A 17,001-nucleotide genomic window follows, 5' to 3' on the forward strand; every position below is an offset into this window, starting at 1 on the left:
GTCGCAAAATTGACCTGACCTTAGGTCACAGTTATCAAAAGTCCGAAATAAACATGTTATACATATTGTTAGTCTCATCAATCTCTGAAAGTTTCAAAAGTGATCGTTTAGTCGGTGTAGCTATCGCGAGTCTTTGAACCTTTTCTGAGGTAAGGTCACTTGACGTGACCTGGTGACCTGACCTTGAACGACCCAGGTCTGAAATTTTCTGAAATTGTGTGGAAAAGATGTATAAACATGTGTACCAAAAACGATGGCGCTTGGCGACGCCGTTTTTGAGGTATTCGCGAAAAACCTAAGGGGAAGGGCGTAAAAACGCACCCCCCCCCCCCCCCCCCCCAGCACGGCGCAGTTTAATGGGAGAAAATTGAAATGCTGTCCTTCTGAACGATAACACCCTCAGACATCGGGATACAGGTATATATGACACATTTCATCGGAAAATTTCACTCGTGATGTGACCACTTTTATGTTACTGAGGTCATCTCAGGTCATGAAAGGTCTCCAGTAGGTTCTGGACAATAACTTTTGATAGAGATATGGTAGAGCAATGAAACGCATTATATGATTATTTTCCTTCTCGACAATACGGATCGACTAATATGTAATATGACCTTTCCCGGCTAGGTAATGACCTTCACCTTAGGTCAAATTCTCAAAATGCCCTTTAATGTCAAATTTTAGTTCATTCGACTAGTCTCGAAAAATGGAACACGATGATTAAACTAATCTCGTGCAGGTCTGAACCAAAAGGTATTGCAGGTAAACGTCCACCGCGAATACGTATTTTACGGCTAAAACGTTTACCTACCTTAGGTCAAATCTGAGATAATTAATAAGAAAGAGCATAAAAAGAGGTATCGATTGCGCATTGCTGCGGCGCTGTAGCTCAATCTCTTTCTGAATCCTGACTTATGCGCCGCTTTGTTGAAAAATGCCAAAATCGGCGAAATTTGATTTTTGGTTGTCTCTGGTGACCTGACCTTCGGCTAGTTCGACCTAACCTTAACCCGCGCCCTGATGGGGGGGGCATTTTGGCCCCCCTGTGGTTTTTCTTAAATAGCGAGAAAACGGCGGCGCGCAGCGCCGCTAAATTTTGGGTACCTTACCGGGCATCAATTTGACACCTTCACACAAAATTTCAAGTCACAGGTCACCTCAGGTCAGGAGTTATTGAGGTCAAACTCAGGTCATGTTCGAGTAAAAATGAGCAAAAAACATGACATCTTGAAACGCTCACCAATTCTACAGTTAACAAGCAATTTTAAAGTTCTTTATGTGGTTGTGTAGAAAAAAAGACGGCGCTACAAAACTGCTATCTCGGATTTTCGAAATTTTGGGATTTTAACCTCCCAAAATAAAAAAAAAATTGATTTTTTTTAAAGAAAAACTAAAAAAAATCCAAAAAATTTTCGAATTTCGAAAAAATCGGAAAATATGTGATAGTGCCTGCGCTCTTTGATATACATACCAAATTTTAGATCGATACCTCTTTTTTTGGCCAAGTTATAGCGAAAAAACTGTTAAGCATTGATGACGTCAAATTTTTGAACTCAATTTTTAGCAATTGTAGACCTCGTAGCGCAAAACGGAGACCACCATTGAACTCCCCGTGACGAGCTGCATCGAATTGATACCCATTTTATGCAAAAATATCAACTTTAAAATTTGACCTTATTTGACCTGACCTTGACCTGACCTTGACCTGACCTTGACCAAAACGTGACCAAAGCTGGCCCAAAAGTCTGCCTGACCCACATAATCTCATTTGTCATGTAAAATGAACCATAAAACATGTATCACACGACACTTTCATATTGTGACCCCCCCAGTGACCTGACCTCTGTGACCTGACCTGGTATCAGTGACCTCAAATAGCAAAATATGTGTTTGAAGAACATTTCCCCATCGATGATTTTCAATGAAATGCATTTTTCTCGATTTTACAACGCATGTCTTGAAATGCCTGTAAACGGTGAAAATTCGACCTTTGACCTGACCTGTGACGTCATCGGTTTGACCGAGGTCAATGAAATTGGGTCACAAGGTAGTTCCCCGTTGGGGCTATCCAACGCCGTTTACCGCTTGTCGCTATGTTGCGTGGTTCTCGAGATCTTAGGGGGGGGGGCCAAAATGCCCCCCCCCCTCATCAGACCGCGTTGCTCGGCAGACCCCATCAGGGCGCGGGTAAACAATGATCTAAGTAGTTTTATAATAGTTTTGACGCTCTTTCGAACGCCGCCTACTGCGTGTCTCGACGTGGACCACAAGCTGAGTTAGAAGTGGGTGTTTGAACACCCCCAGCAGGTTCAATTAAAAAACGCATACGCTGGGGGCGGTACCGCACTGCTAGGCGGGGGCGGCATCGCAATAATGGGCGGCACTGCGCCTGAGGGGTACCACTTGCATTGAGGAGTGGCATTGTACGGTGAAGGGGCGGCGTCGCAAATTGAGGGGCGGTATCGCAACGAGGGGTGGCACTAACGAGGCTGCCTTATAAGAAACGCTTGGCACATCCTAGCCCAGCTCGGTGCCGCCTGGCTGCTGCATCTTGAAAAAAGGCCCTTGGTGTCGATGAGAAAGCCTCATTGTCAAATAATTACCTAGCGTCAGTGGTTTCAGGAGAGGGGGGGGGGGCGCTATCGATCTTGAATGGGGCGGGCGCCATTGATCTCGGATGGTCCGACTGGGATTTTCAGAGGGGCGCCAGTGGTTTCATAGGGTCGCCATTGTTCTAGGATGGGCCGACTGAAGTCCCGGTTCAGGTGGGCGCCAGTGGCTCTTGAGGGGCGCCAGCGATCTCTGATTGATGGAGCGACTGTGATCTTTAGACTAGTGTGTTGAATGCACCATTGGGCATGGATGGGGCCACTGTTGCCTTCAGCAGGGCGCCGCACGCTCTGGAGGGGCGCTTTGAGCTTGGGTGGGGCGACTGTAGTGTCAAGGGGCGTTGTCTCGGATGGGGCGAATGTGATTTTCAGAGGGGCGCCGGGTACTCTAAGAAGGGTGCCATTGGTTTCAGAGGGTTGCCATCGATCTTAAGATGAGGCAGCTGTAATCTCCTTTTAGATGGGCGCCAGTGACTTTTGAGGGGCGCCAGCGACCTCAGATGAGGACGACTGTGATCTTCAGAAGCGCGCCGGACGTTCTGGAGGGGCGTCGTTGGGCTTGAATGGCGACTTTAGTCTCAATCGGAACAACTTCAGCCTCAGGGGGGGGGGGGGGGCGCTAGTGGCTCTTGAGGGCGGTATTTATCTCGGATAGGGCGACTGTGATCTTGAGAAGAATGCAGGTGCCTTAGAGGGGCGCCAGTGGTTTCAGGGGCCGCCATCGATCTTGAATGGGGCCGATTGGGGCAGCTGTGAACTTCAGAGGGGCGCCGGGTGCTCTAGAGGGGCGCCATCAACCTTTAAAGGGGCGATTGTTCCGTTCAGCTGGGTGCCAGCGGCTCTTCAGGGGCGCCATCGACCCTGGGGGTTCGGAATATTCTGGTTTCCGGAGGGGCGTCCTTCATAATTGGGGGCTCAGGTCCTAGTTGGGGGTCTCCTGGAGAACATTTGGGTGTCTAGGCATCCCCAAGAGATATTGAGTTCGATCCCTGCCTTCACATCACTCTTTTATTCATGTTTAACTCTGTAAAACGGCATCAGCCTAGTCGGCGCTAATTGGGGCGCCATCTGGGCGGCTGGGCGGAAAGGGGGGGCCATGGCCCCCATGCCCCCCTTGAATACGCCACTGGGTACGGTGCCTCGGCGCCCTCCCCGTTCCGCCGCCAAATGGTGAATATGGAGTTAAAAGTTTAAGCTACCCTTTTACACATGCATAAGGCAAAACCAACACTTTTACGCATTGCATAAGGCAAAACCAATCAACAATCTGTTGCCGCTGTCGGTGACGAGCCCGGCATCAGATGGTCGTGGGTCGGATTACCGGAGTTGGTCCGCCTCTGACTCAGGCCCGTATTTCGTGCTGTTTGTGAAATAGAAACACGATGGTCTTCATACCACGTAACAGATCTCGAACCGATGAGTGAAACATTTATAACCAGTACAACTAAAGAAACGAAAGTTTGACAATGCTTCTAGCCTTCTATACGTTTCACTCGCAAACATGCGTGAACGATTCAAATCAATAATCACAGTAGTCTCCTTTCTAGTAATTAGGCATTCGTTGGCTTAGTTCTACTTGAGCAATACTTATGAGAACCATAGTTCTCTCATGGGTTTGTAGGTGCACACCACACTATGTAGGTTTTATTCGCCATTTTACTCGGCTCAACTACCTGCCATGCAACATGCAATATTGCGCATTAAGCATTGTACATTGTGCAATGTGCACTGATGTGTGACATGTGCGGTGCCAGTGTGCACTGCGGAGTAGCCAGCCGCCGCGCGGTCTAACGCACCGGGTGGCCGGCAGGATGAAGCTGCACGAGTGGGGCCTGCTGCTGCTGGCCTATGTGCTGCTGCTGCTGATCGGAGCCGCCTCCTTCTATTTCCTGGAGCGGGGACACGAGGAGGCCCAGAGACAGCGGCTGCTGCAGCTGAGGAGCGAGGTTCACAGTAAGTCAGCCGGATACATGCTCTAATTCAGCGCTGTCAGTGACCAAACCCTTTCCAGTTATCCCTTTTTAACCTTGAAAAAAGTGATCTATTTCAAAGGGAATTTTGAAAGTGTGAACCAAATTGACACTTCAACTAACTGTTAAAAAAACTCACTTAGTTATCGTTAATAGAATATAAGGATATGAGCTACCGTACCAATATAAGTCTACCGACCAAATTTAGTAATGGGTGTTCAAATCTTAACCCGCGCCCCACTGGGGTCTGCGTATAACACGCCCTACTGGGGGGGGGGCTATTCATAGCCCCCCCCCTCCTAACTCCGAAACTACTGGGCCGATCGTCAAAATTCAAACGGCGTCTGATAGCCCCGAAAAAACTGTCGAGCGAAACCTAATTTCATTGACCTCGAGGTCACCGATGACGTCACAGGTCAGGTCAAAGTAAAAATTATTAGCATTTTGGCTTGTTCACGTTTTGGGCTCTGGCCGCCGTCTTACAAGTCAGATCAGGCTCATTTTTGGTTTACACACTCGTGAACAGATGCTCTAGATACTCTGAGGGTACCAAACTTGTACTTTGATTTTCAGGTCAAGGTCAGGTCATCACAGACCACGAAAATATTATATCATCCGTCGGTCACGTGACACATGTTTTATGGTCCATTTAGGCCAAAAATTTCGAATTTGATGTCGTCTGTGTCATTCGAGGTCATTTTGAGTCAAATTTAGCTTAGGTCAGGTCACTTTCAGGTCAAAAAAGGTCAAATTTTGAAGTTAGAATTTTTGAACAAAAAAGGTGTCTATTGGATGCAGTTTGAGCTCAGGAACACGATGGTGCTATTTATATTGGCGTACGATGTCAAATTCGTGCTGGAAAATTGATTTGAAAAATTAATAATTGTTAATTTTTTGCAATAATGCGTATAACTTGGCCATTTTTTAAGATATTTAGCTAAAACTTGCTAGAGTTAGTCATAACAATGCGTTCTATCACATATATTCCGTTTTTTCGAAAAATAAAAAAAAATTGAAAAAAATGTAAAAATATAAATTTTGAACTTTATTATATAAAATTTGCGAAATTTTCAAAACTTCGAAAATCCGAGATAACAGTTTGATAGCGCAGTCTATTCTGAGGCCTCTCATGCAAAGAAATTGGATCTAGCCTAAAAACTGAGCTCTTGGGAGCGATTGCCGTGGTTCAATGTTTTGCGTCGAAATCGGCCGAACATGACGTCACTCTGACGTCATTTTCGGCCGACCTATGGTAGGTACGAAGTTCAAATTTTGACACAAGGTGTCAAATTGATGCAGCCGAAGGTACTGAAAGTTTGGCGTCGATACGTCAAGCGGTTTGGAAGTTATTGCAGAAAAACGGGAGGGGGGCTATAAATAGCCCCCCCCCCCCAGTGGGACGCGGGTTAACTGCATTTCTTGGAGCTGGGCACGGGTCAGGTATTGTCTTGGTTGCCGGCACAGTTATAGTAGAAATATTAGTATTCAGGCGATACGTCTGCCGCCATGACGTGTTTGCCTATGTCAGCTTTTTGGCTAGTGCGCGTCCGATCTGATAAGACCTGGAAACTGGTCACTGGTCAGTAACCACGGACCAAGGCCACAGCCAAGTATCGAGGCGCGTTTCATCCGTCCTATCCGCCCCAGCTCTGGGCCAAAAACAAATGCCAAATGATAAATATAATTATTTAACGATCTCTTCATATGATCAGACCATGTCAGACTTGCGTTTCCAAATGTGATTGTACCACAGCTCATCAAAGGAAGCATTGCTGTTTTTCACTATAACAAAGCCTAGTATAACCATTTTGACCATTTTTCACTGGTCCATGCTTTTTCATACTTATGTCCAGTCCACGGTATAAGGTGAACTTATGTCTTATCTCTTTATGCTTATGTCATTGTCTTATGCCTTATGTCTTATGTCAATGTGCGCTTCTGGGGCACATGCGCATCCATCGTTGTCTGCCTGTGTCGCTAGGCTGCGTATCTCGCCGGGAAGAGCTCTATGGTTAGCGGTTACTGGTTACGACTGGTTCAAGGTCGGGTGGCTGCTGTGCGGGGCTAACCATGTTTGTGCGTGCGCCGCGCGCTGCGCTCCCGCTGAGGACAGGCGGCAGAGGGCCGCTCTGTTGCGACAGAGCCGACTCCGGGCCGGATACCGTAAATCTCACCGCCGTCCCGACAACCTTGCGCCGACGTCTGTGTTGCCGGAACGGGCGTGGATCTGGCTTTTTACCTCGCGACAGCGGTGGTTCCCGAGTTTTGTCCCACACAGCACTTATCCATGGTGATAATTTAGTATGACACGTATGTGGACTACCACCTTAGCCTTCTTAAATGCCTTTTCTCTTATGTGAGCCGGCCTACAGGACAATTTGAAGAACTGTATGGCAGGAAGCTTTTGTTTTCTTGAACGCGAGGGAACATGATAAGGTAGGTCTCTCTGTAGTCGTCGTTCTGGTCCCGTGCAATCGTCTGTTCTCACTTCTCAGGGACTCCGCCGTCATAAGTTTATCGCGCAGCTGCCTCATATGCTGGGTCCGTACATTAGTGCCAGCTGCAAAAGCACGCGAACCCCGCAGAAATCACCCTGTGCTTGCGTTTTGTGTATTTTGTCCGCTGATATTTAGCTTAGCATTCTCATGCGGTGCCAAATATCAGCACAAGACCAATGAACAAACTTTTTTGACTTGAGGCGTTTGCCTTGCGGTGATTCAGATGCATAGTTATACACGTTATTACACTGTCCAGATGATCTGATCAGACAGTGTCCTGTCCAGGTTACGTGACCAGACGTTATCCTGTCCTGTCCAGGTTACGTGACCAGACGTTATCCTGTCCTGTCCGGGCAAACTGACCAGACGTTATCCTGTCCTGTCCTGGTAAATTGACCAGACGGCAGACTGTGTCCTATTCTGTAATTGTTTTTTTACGGAGCGAGCGCAGCGAGCGTAGTCTTTCCTTAGATTAACGGAAATTTCTGAGTATGAGCGGCCGGCCGGCCGGCCGGCCGTGCGGACGCTTTTGCGAGGCTTATATCTCAGCAACCACTTGACCGATTTACATGCGGTAATTTTTATAGGGTAGCTTCATTCCTTCTACCAAGTATTGGACTATTCCCAATGCATGTGGGTGACCCCTTATGCACGTGCCACGTGCAAAACGAAGAGGTGTCAGTTTTGTAATTGTTGCAATATCTCGGTAACTACTTGGCCGATTGCGCTGAAAGTTGGCATGTAGGTAGGCACCCGCTAGGCACTGCATATCCATGTGCCAGAGTTGGGGTGTTGCTGCACGTGCGCACGTGCAGGGGTCGTTTCCAGATCTCGAGAACGGCTGGACCGATGGCGCTCAAATTTGGTAGGGTAGTGTGGGGTAATTTGAACATATTTTTACGTCTTCTCCGTTGTACCAAATTCCAGCTCAACCCCGGATGATGAAAACTGTTTCAGTAGCGCATGTGTCACTTGCTTTTACCATGCAAGCCTCATTTTTGGACGAGCCGAGCATACCTTGAATAGCATAGCATCACTTCTCCACCAAGTCACGGTGTGTTCAAATTGCCCCACCGTGGGGTAATTTTAACATACTGCCTTTACGTGCCAAAAAAACGATAGTCTCGCCAGCACCGATGTTGTTTGACTCATAAACGAATAGGCAGAGTAATTCTAAACATACCTTCATTTGAAAAATCAACACAACAACAAAAATAACAGTTGCATAGTATCAATATCTGCACGCTGCACGCCGGTCAGTTGACAGAATTCGCCTCTCTTCAATTAACAGAAAGTCTATCATCTCCGTTCGATAAAAACTCTTCCAAAGCTTTTACTTCATCTGTTATAGTGGTGCCAATCGGAACCTAGACATTTGGAGTTCCGATTCTTTATAATGTCCAATTCGGAATTGATTGCACAAAGGTATAGTAGTCTGGACAACATTGGACGATGGCCTGCCACACTGAAGCATTTTTATCAAGTAATCGTGCGTAGCATTGATTGGCGAATGGAAAGCTTGTTAAGCTCTCAATATAATGAACACTTTTCGGCTGGTAAAATTACATGATAAGCAATATAAATGACGGTTTTGAGTGTTGTTAGCTGCATAATTTTTTGACATATTTTGACAAATAGTTGACTTTAACATTTTTTTTTTGGACGGAAAAATCAACGAAAATGCCGGACATTAGACGGATATTAGACGTAAATTTTCTAAAACTGGCATCACTTATCTGCTACTGCTTTGGGTCGAAAATATTGGCAAAAAAAAAAAACTAGGAGCGTTGTTTTTTCGTAGCTATCCCTGTCTTCATTGAAATTCTCACACTATGTTCAAATTACCCCACGCTAAAAGTTATTTCGCCATTTTTAAAAACAGGATTCAAAAGCAAATTTCTTGGATTGAGGGCACTGATAAGGTCATTGTGCAACAAAAGCCGTTGCGTATTAGGCGCTAGCAATGCAAGATTTTGCGCTGCAATGGTTGCAATGACGTGTTGTTAGGCGTTTATCCTTGCGAAATTGATTTTTTACACTGTGCGTCAACATCTTCATTCCCTGAAACTTTAAACCCCGTTCATATGATAGCCCTTTTAGTTACGATAATTTATCTTATTGGTCTTATTGTCATGCCACTTATTGATTTTCCGTAATTTTGTGTTATTCACACTATGTTCAAATTGCCCCACATGTTCAAATTACCCCACCCTACCCTACACGGTTAGGGACCAGTTAGTAGGGTGCCGTGTACAAGTCAGTTGGGACTCATTTTGCACGTGCGCACGTGCAGGGTGCCGCTTCCAGATCTCGAGAACGGCTGGGCCGATTGTGCTCAAATTTGGCACATCGTTAGAGTCCGGTTAGTAGGGTGCCGTGCACACTGCACAAGTCAGTTGGAGGTACCCCCTCGAAATTTCGCACGTGCAAGACTCACCCTCTCGCTCGCTCCGTTACTCGCCCCAAAAGGCGTTATACTGGTTTTAATGATTCATGCCATTCCACCCAGGTGAGCTGATCAGCGGGGCCAACGAGAGCACGGTAACGCGTCGCCAGGCGCTGCTGCGGCGCATCTCTGACCAGTGCGGCGCGGACATAAGCGACACGGGCCGGCCGCCGGCCGTCGTCTGGAACGAGTACAACAGCTTCTTCTTCTGCTTCACGGTCGTCACCACCATCGGTCAGTGAAACCGAGTGACAGTACTGTCATCGGTCAGTGTAGCCGACGCCGAGCGATGGTACCGCTGTCGGTCAGTGGTACCGAGCGATTGTACCGCCATCGGTCAGTGTACCGAGCGACTGTACCGCCATCGGTCAGTGTACCGAGCGACTGTACCGCCATCGGTCAGTGTAATCGAGCCACGGTACACTGCCAGTTTGACCGAGAGCCGGTACCGCCATGAATTACCTATGGACATATATGTACACTTGAAACGCTTACAATGATATTCTTACGGGCTCTTTCAACGTGGACCGTCAGATTGCCATTGAGAAGGGCGAAAATGATGTGTTTATTGACCATATCTAATCTGTGTGCGTGTGCTGTGTGGACAGGTTTCGGCCACATAGCTCCTTCCACAACTCTGGGACGTGTGGTATGCATCCTGTATGCTCTGGTTGGCATACCATTCAATGGGATACTGCTAAAGAATATATCGGATCTCTTCAGCAACAAGGTGAGCTTGGTGGACACACGTACAAAACGGTTAAAACAGTAGCGGCGGAACACCTTCAATTAAGGGGGGAGGGGGGGCACTGCCGACTTTTGGTCCCATTCTTTCCATGCAACGCCCATGGGGCTAATGTTAAAATGCCAAGATCAAAGCGGGGGCGGTGCCCCGGTGCCCTCCCCGTTCCGCCGCCTATGGGTTAAAAGTAATAATACCTAAAATGCGTCTCCTTTCATCCAAAACCCTCTCATGTCAATGAAAACAATGCTTAACAGTTTTATTATTATTTCCTCTAACAATGTAATTGAGCAGTTGCCCTCGCATTTGCAACCGCGTTTGTCGAAATGGCAATTTTATTATATATAATCGGACCATTCACAAAAAGGAAAATAAAGTGCGCTTTTTCACAGGGGCTGTTTTACTTCGGAGTGAACCGCCCCTTATCACATTTATAAATGTATTACTCGAGAGAAATATAGGGCCAGGATAGCAAAAATCGTAAAGATATCCTCTGACGATTTCAGTTAAGCCAGAGCTGTTTTGTTTACTTTACGATGTAATTCATTTACTCGTTTTCGATGCAAGGAAACCAATGGTGCGTGTTTTTGTTTGTCTGGTATTGCTTTATGGGCATTGGGAAGCTGCTTTGCCCTTATGTATTTGACCTGACCCACCCGTTTTCTTATCGATTCGAAGATCTTATGTATTGTGCACGAGGCCAATGCAGGTCAGATCTGCAAGATGGTCGTAGCGAGACATGTTGCTGGTCCATTTTAAACGGTGTTGCTGTGCTTTTCGAGTACCCCGTATAACCCCTTCTGACTCTGTATGATTCCACTGGCTTCCCCCCCTGAGCCCATCTGACCCATCTGATCTTTTGCCACCTCGTCTAACCCTGTCTGACCCCGTCTGCCCCTGTATGATTCCACTGGCCTCCCTCTGACCCCACTCGCAGGTGATCCGCGCCCGTCAGCGGATCAAGAGCCGCCGCTACCAGACGCGTCTGGAGGTGCTCGTGGACACGCTGTTCTACCTGTTCCCGGCCGTGCTGCTGTTCTTCCTGCTCCCGGCCGGTTAGTGTGGGGTGCGTTAACCCGCGCTGGGGTATATTCCATGACGCACCAGTGACTGGGAGGGGAAGGTTGATGTCACGTGACCGATCAAGGTCAGGTCAAGGGTGAGAATTGAGAATATTCACATTTAGGGCTCTAGCAAACGCATTTTTAAAAATATCGAGCCTAGTTTTTTAATACGAACAAGAGGTTGAAAAATCGGTTCTACAAGTGCTGAACTAATACCTATTATGTTTATTTTAGGGTCAAGATCGGATCATAAAAGACCGCTTTTAAAAGTGATAAATGGCATGTGACGCATGTTTCTGGCCACTAGTTTTGATCATGAAACCAATGAAATTATCGCCAGTATTGCTTGAAACCATTCTCAGCAATTAAGGGCTAAGGCCAGCTCAGGGTCGCGTTAAAAGGTCAGACTTTAATGTTTTGCAAATATGCGATTTTGCTATCCACAGTTTCGCGCGATGACAAAGCTTAACTATTTTGATTCGCTATTTGTTGCAGGCATATTTATAATGCTGGAGGACTGGGATTTTGTTCAGGCCCTCTACTTCAGCTTCATTACCCTGACCACCATCGGCTTTGGTGACCTGGTGCCAGGTGGGTGTGACCTACTGGTGACCTGGTGCCAGGTAAGTGTGACCTGGTGGTGACCTGGTGCCAGGTGAATGTGACATGGTGTCAGGTGGGTGTGACATGGTGGTAACTAGTGACTCTCACTCTGTGGTGACCCGATGTCAGATGAGTTTGCCGGACGGACTGGCAAATCTGCCCCTCAGAGCCGCAGAGATCAGATCACAGATCCACGGCGCCCACGCTGATTCTTTTTGCTGCCATATTTATTTCATATTCCTAACTGTCGCTCTCTGTTTCCACAGGCAAGGCAGGCGGCTCTGAATACGAGTCCGCCTGGCTCTGGCTGTACAAGATTGGTCTGGTGGTTTGGATTGTGTTCGGCCTCGGGTATCTACTAATGATACTGGAGTTCATATCACGCGCACTGTATTCGAAGAAAATATTGGTGAGTAAAACCAGTAAAACGCCTTTTGGGTGAAGAACGAGCGAGCGAGATAGTGAGCCCTGCACGTGCGCAAGGGCGAGAGGGTACTTCCAACGGGCTTGTGCAAAGTACCCTTCTAACCGGTCGCTAGCGGTGTGCCAAATTTGAACGCAATCGGCCCAGCCGTTCCTGAGATCTGGAACGGGGTCCAAACTGACTTTTGCACGGCACCCTACTAACTGGTCCCCAACCGTGTACCAAATTTGAGCGCAATCGGCCCAGCCGTTCTCGAGATCTGGGAGCGCCCCCTGCACGTGCGCACGTGCAGAAGCACCCCAACCTTAACCCTCGCCGGACCTATTGGTTTTCTACATACGCGCCGGCCGAGGGGGGGGGGGGCGGGTACGACCCCCTCGCCGTTTCGCCCCTGGTGGAGCTAGCGCGCCGCAAAAAAACGAGCGTGTGCGCCGTTACGAGACGCAGAGATTGGTACCCGATTTTAACGTCCTAGGTCAACCGGTGACCTCTGAGGTCAGGTCAAGTGCCCCAAGGTACGGTTCAGTTTTTGGTGAATAACTTCGCAAAAAACGGCCGCAGAGCCGCGATTTTGGCAGCATCGTGTTCGCCTTGCTCAGGCGCGTCGAATGATATACTTTGGGTCAGGTCAACTTTGGGTGTTGACCTCAGGTCAAGGTCAGGTCAGCACCCCCAGGTCACGAAGTTGGTCGAAGGAGGTCATGTCGCATATCATTCGATCCGGCAGGTCTTTCGGAGTCCATTGGTGGCTTTCTCGACTCGCTAGTTCAATTTGATCGGGAGTTATTGACGAAAAACTAATATGACCTTGATGACGTCATAAATGACGTCACGCAAGGTCAACATTGCAAAAGTGACGCATCTAACCTTGCAAGGAGTGCATCAAATCACGATTCTGTGTGCTTGAGATAGTTGGAGATCGTTCCCGGCGCCAGAATAGCAGTCTTCATTTTTCCCCATTGACTTATAATGGTGAGGTCACGAAAATGACCTGACCTCATATGACCTTAAGGAAAAATCCGAGATATGCAAGTTGTGAGACTCATAATGGATACTAGATCCTGCAAGTTTCATTTCCCTGTGACATCTCCTCTGGCAGTGAGGGCGTTGCGAAGTTGCGACATCTGAAGACCGTGCAGAGGTTCACTTATGACGTCATAGTTCAGTGACCTGACCTGACCCAAAGATGTGGTTGGTGTCAAAAGATGCGGCTTGGATCAAAGGTCAGGTATGCCAAGTTTCAGCTCTCTATCCCAGCGTGTTCGGAGTAGTGGTGTCAATTTCAGAAAACACATGTCCAATGTCCGTCCAATGTCCAATACTTACGTCGATTGTCCGTCCAAAAATGTCCAAGCCAGCCATTTGTCCAAAGATTTCCGACGCCTACGCAGTAGTTTACACTTAACACTGCTATTTAATTTGCTTTTAATGTACCATTACCAGCTGATAAGTGTTAATCATATCGAAAACTGAGCTTTCTAATAGCCAATCAATGTTAAACACCATTATTCGGTGTGCCTTGCCAAGGGTGTTTATATTTAATGCACTCGCAGGCTCGTGCATTAAATACAAAAATAACACTCATTTCATTCGTGTTATTTTTGAAAATATTAACCTCACTTCGTTAGGCTAATATTTTAGGAAAAATAATGCCCTCACTCCGTTCGGGCATTATTCAAAACACCCTTGGCTAGGCACACCGAATAATACCTGGTATACCGAGGAGGCGGTCCGATTAAATATATATTACTTTATAAAAATGTTGAGGTGTAGCAAGCGATTGTCCAAAGTTGTCCAAAGCCTGCTGTCATTGTCCAACCGAATTCCGAATTGGACATTGGACAAAATCGGAATTCCGAAGATTCAAGTTCCGATTGACACCACTAGTTCGGAGCTATCGCGAAAAAAACCCTAGGGGGGGGGGGGGGCACCCGCCCCCCCCCCACCCTCGGCCGGCAAGGGTTAACACATGCAGATGAATTATCTGATGGAGACCTAACTGTGTACCGAGTTTCAATTTAATCGGCCCAACCGTTGTGGCGTTATTGAGGTTGCAATTTTGGGGGTTCTTAAAAAATGTCCAACTTTACCACGCGCCACGTGCGGTGGTTGGCAAGAATGCATGGTGGCCATCACACCACAGAACTTTTACGTCCAAGTGACATTCAGTAAAGAAGACCGCTTGTCAATCGGATGTCCCGTTCCTAAGATATTAGCTTTTGAAGAGCGTCCCCACGGCGGCCGGCCGCTCATACTCAGGATTTTCCCTTAATTCAGTATGAACTCGCTCGCTCGCTCGTAATGATATAACTTAACTGGATTGGCCGGTTACAGGACAATTTGCCGAACTGCGTTTTGCCGAATGCTTATTCGCCGAATGTCAATATGTCGAATGCATTTTGCCAACGTGTCAAAAAGGCGCAGTGCTAAAAGTCGAAATGCAATATGCCGACATGCCTTTTTGCCAACGTGCAATAAGTCGAAAATGTCAATTTGCCAAAATGCCAATTTGCCGAAATTTCAATTAATCGAAATGTCAATTTGCCGGAAAGTTAATTAGTCGAAATGTAAATTTGCCGAAATGTCAATTAGTCGAAATGTCAACTTACCGAAAAGTCAATTAGTCGAAATTAACCCAACCTAACCGAACCTAACCACCTAACCTAACCTAACCCGTAAGTATTAACTTTAGGACCGGCTCACTTTAGAAAGTTACCATTTTTGAGCTCCTAAATCCCGATATGTTATATACTTACATGTCACCAAAATATAAGAAAAATATAACCAAACCTTACCTCACCTGACCTACTGATTTTTACCTACCCGTGGATAAGAAAGAAGTTACTGACATGAATAGATTGATTGCACCAAAAGTTAATTGGTGATCGGTCCTAAAGTAAATAAATACCACCTAACCTAACCTAACCTAACCTAGGTTTGCAGATTGACATTTCTTCAACTAATCAACATTTCGGTAAATTGACATTTCGGCAAATTCACATTTCGACTAATCGACATTTCGGCAAACTGCCAATTTGGCAGGTTGACATTTCGGCAAGTTTACATTTCGGCCAATTGGCATTTCGGCAAAGTGACATTTCGGTAAATTGAGATTTCGACAAATTGGCATTTCGGCAAATTTACATTTCGGCAAAAAGGCATGTCGGCAAATGGCATTTCGACTTTAAGCATTTCGACTTTTTGACACGTCGGCAAAAAGCACATCGGCAAAATGACATTCGGCGAAATGCATTCGGCAAAATGGCATTCGTCAAATCGCCTTTCGGCAATTACATAGTCCGGACACCTTGGCCAGATGACGATGTGCTAATTTTAGCTCTAGAGTGGAACCTACTGTTTGATGGCATATGCCCTTCCCTCACACTCCCGACTTTTCAGTGTCAAACAGCTGAGCTGTCCCCTCCCCTTCCTTCTCTCAAGACGCACGACGGGGTCAGGGGTCCGCCATTGTCTCACTTTCAGCGGACTCGCTCTACAGGGTGTCTCAAAAGTTCGTTGACACATTTGCCATGCCAATAAAGCATATAAGAACCGGCCAAAAATATAAGATTTTGGTGTCTGTGTGTACACTAGACAAATATGCATGTTTTGACAACTGATTCGGAATGTTGGAAACCAAACCCTTTGCTGTATCTCCAAAAATATTTGCCCATACCGATTTTCGTCGCTCCGTCTGCTGCCGGAGGCTGATAAAAGGTGGCCTGCTTTCAAGCTCTTGTAGGGGAATCCCCTGCAGTTTCTGCGTCGGATTTAGGTTTGACGAGCTCCCCGGCAACATCCGCTTCTCCCTGAAAGCCGACAACTTGCATCGACACCATCCGTTAGTATTTTGTATGTCTTCTCTGGCGCTAACTCCTTCATGAATGACTGGCGCCGACCTCCCAAGCACCATTTTCCTTTTCAAAACAACCCCATTCCTGAACAAATGGGAAGTGCCAGGGGCAAATTTTTTCGCAGCATATCGTAGCAGAATGTGTCGGCCATCTGTTTCTTAGACACATTGTGCAAATTTTGCAAATCCCAAACGCTCGTCATTCCCCATGCCAAGACCTTCGCTGGGTTCCGGGGTGTTTTCCTCAGGAGAGGTTCTGCTTTGTAAACGGCCAAAACCTGTCCATCGTGCGGTTTTGTCCGGATTTTGTGTGTAAAAGAAAGCTATTTGCTCCAGATCTGTCTCTTTCAACTTCGTAAGATAAAACTTTACATTAACTGACCTTTTTGGAGGGGTTCTTGTCCTCGGCATTGACGATTTTCGCGTTATTTTCCCCAAAATTTAGCGTTATAGATATTATAAACAATTTTAAATGATACTTTGTCTTTATTTTTAGATGACCTGCAATTTTTGAAACTGGGTAACCTCTGCCTGTGAGCTTCTAGTCAGTTTTCAATAGTTAGGACTGCATTTTCAGCTGCTTTCTGGAGGACGAGTCTGCTGCCGTACAAGGGTCGTTCAAAACGCTGTCAGTCTCGCATGGTTTCGTCCTTTAAAAATTTTAGCCACCGTTTTTATTAGATGATCATCATATTGTACTCATCCTCGCCGACACTTTGCCATGTGTCATTTCCGACCTTACCATTCCCATTACCTACTCCTGAAGCAGAGAGTTTCTCAGCCGACCCGATT

General features: G+C 46.7%; 1 protein-coding gene across 1 annotated transcript in view; it reads left to right on the forward strand.

The window, feature by feature from the left end:
- LOC122369931 (open rectifier potassium channel protein 1-like) overlaps positions 1 to 17,001 on the forward strand; it is a 50,549-nt gene that overhangs the window by 14,512 nt on the left and 19,036 nt on the right. The window contains exons 2-7 of the mRNA XM_043345103.1: positions 4,420 to 4,562; positions 9,587 to 9,757; positions 10,132 to 10,253; positions 11,203 to 11,320; positions 11,825 to 11,920; positions 12,199 to 12,341. Of these exons, the coding sequence (XP_043201038.1) occupies positions 4,421 to 4,562; positions 9,587 to 9,757; positions 10,132 to 10,253; positions 11,203 to 11,320; positions 11,825 to 11,920; positions 12,199 to 12,341 (792 nt within the window). The 5' untranslated portion in view covers position 4,420. The remainder of the gene's footprint in view (positions 1 to 4,419; positions 4,563 to 9,586; positions 9,758 to 10,131; positions 10,254 to 11,202; positions 11,321 to 11,824; positions 11,921 to 12,198; positions 12,342 to 17,001) is intronic.

Source organism: Amphibalanus amphitrite, unplaced genomic scaffold (genome assembly GCF_019059575.1).
Source record: "Amphibalanus amphitrite isolate SeventyFive unplaced genomic scaffold, NRLGWU_Aamphi_draft 001085F_arrow, whole genome shotgun sequence".
Taxonomy (NCBI): Eukaryota; Metazoa; Arthropoda; class Thecostraca; order Balanomorpha; family Balanidae; genus Amphibalanus; species Amphibalanus amphitrite.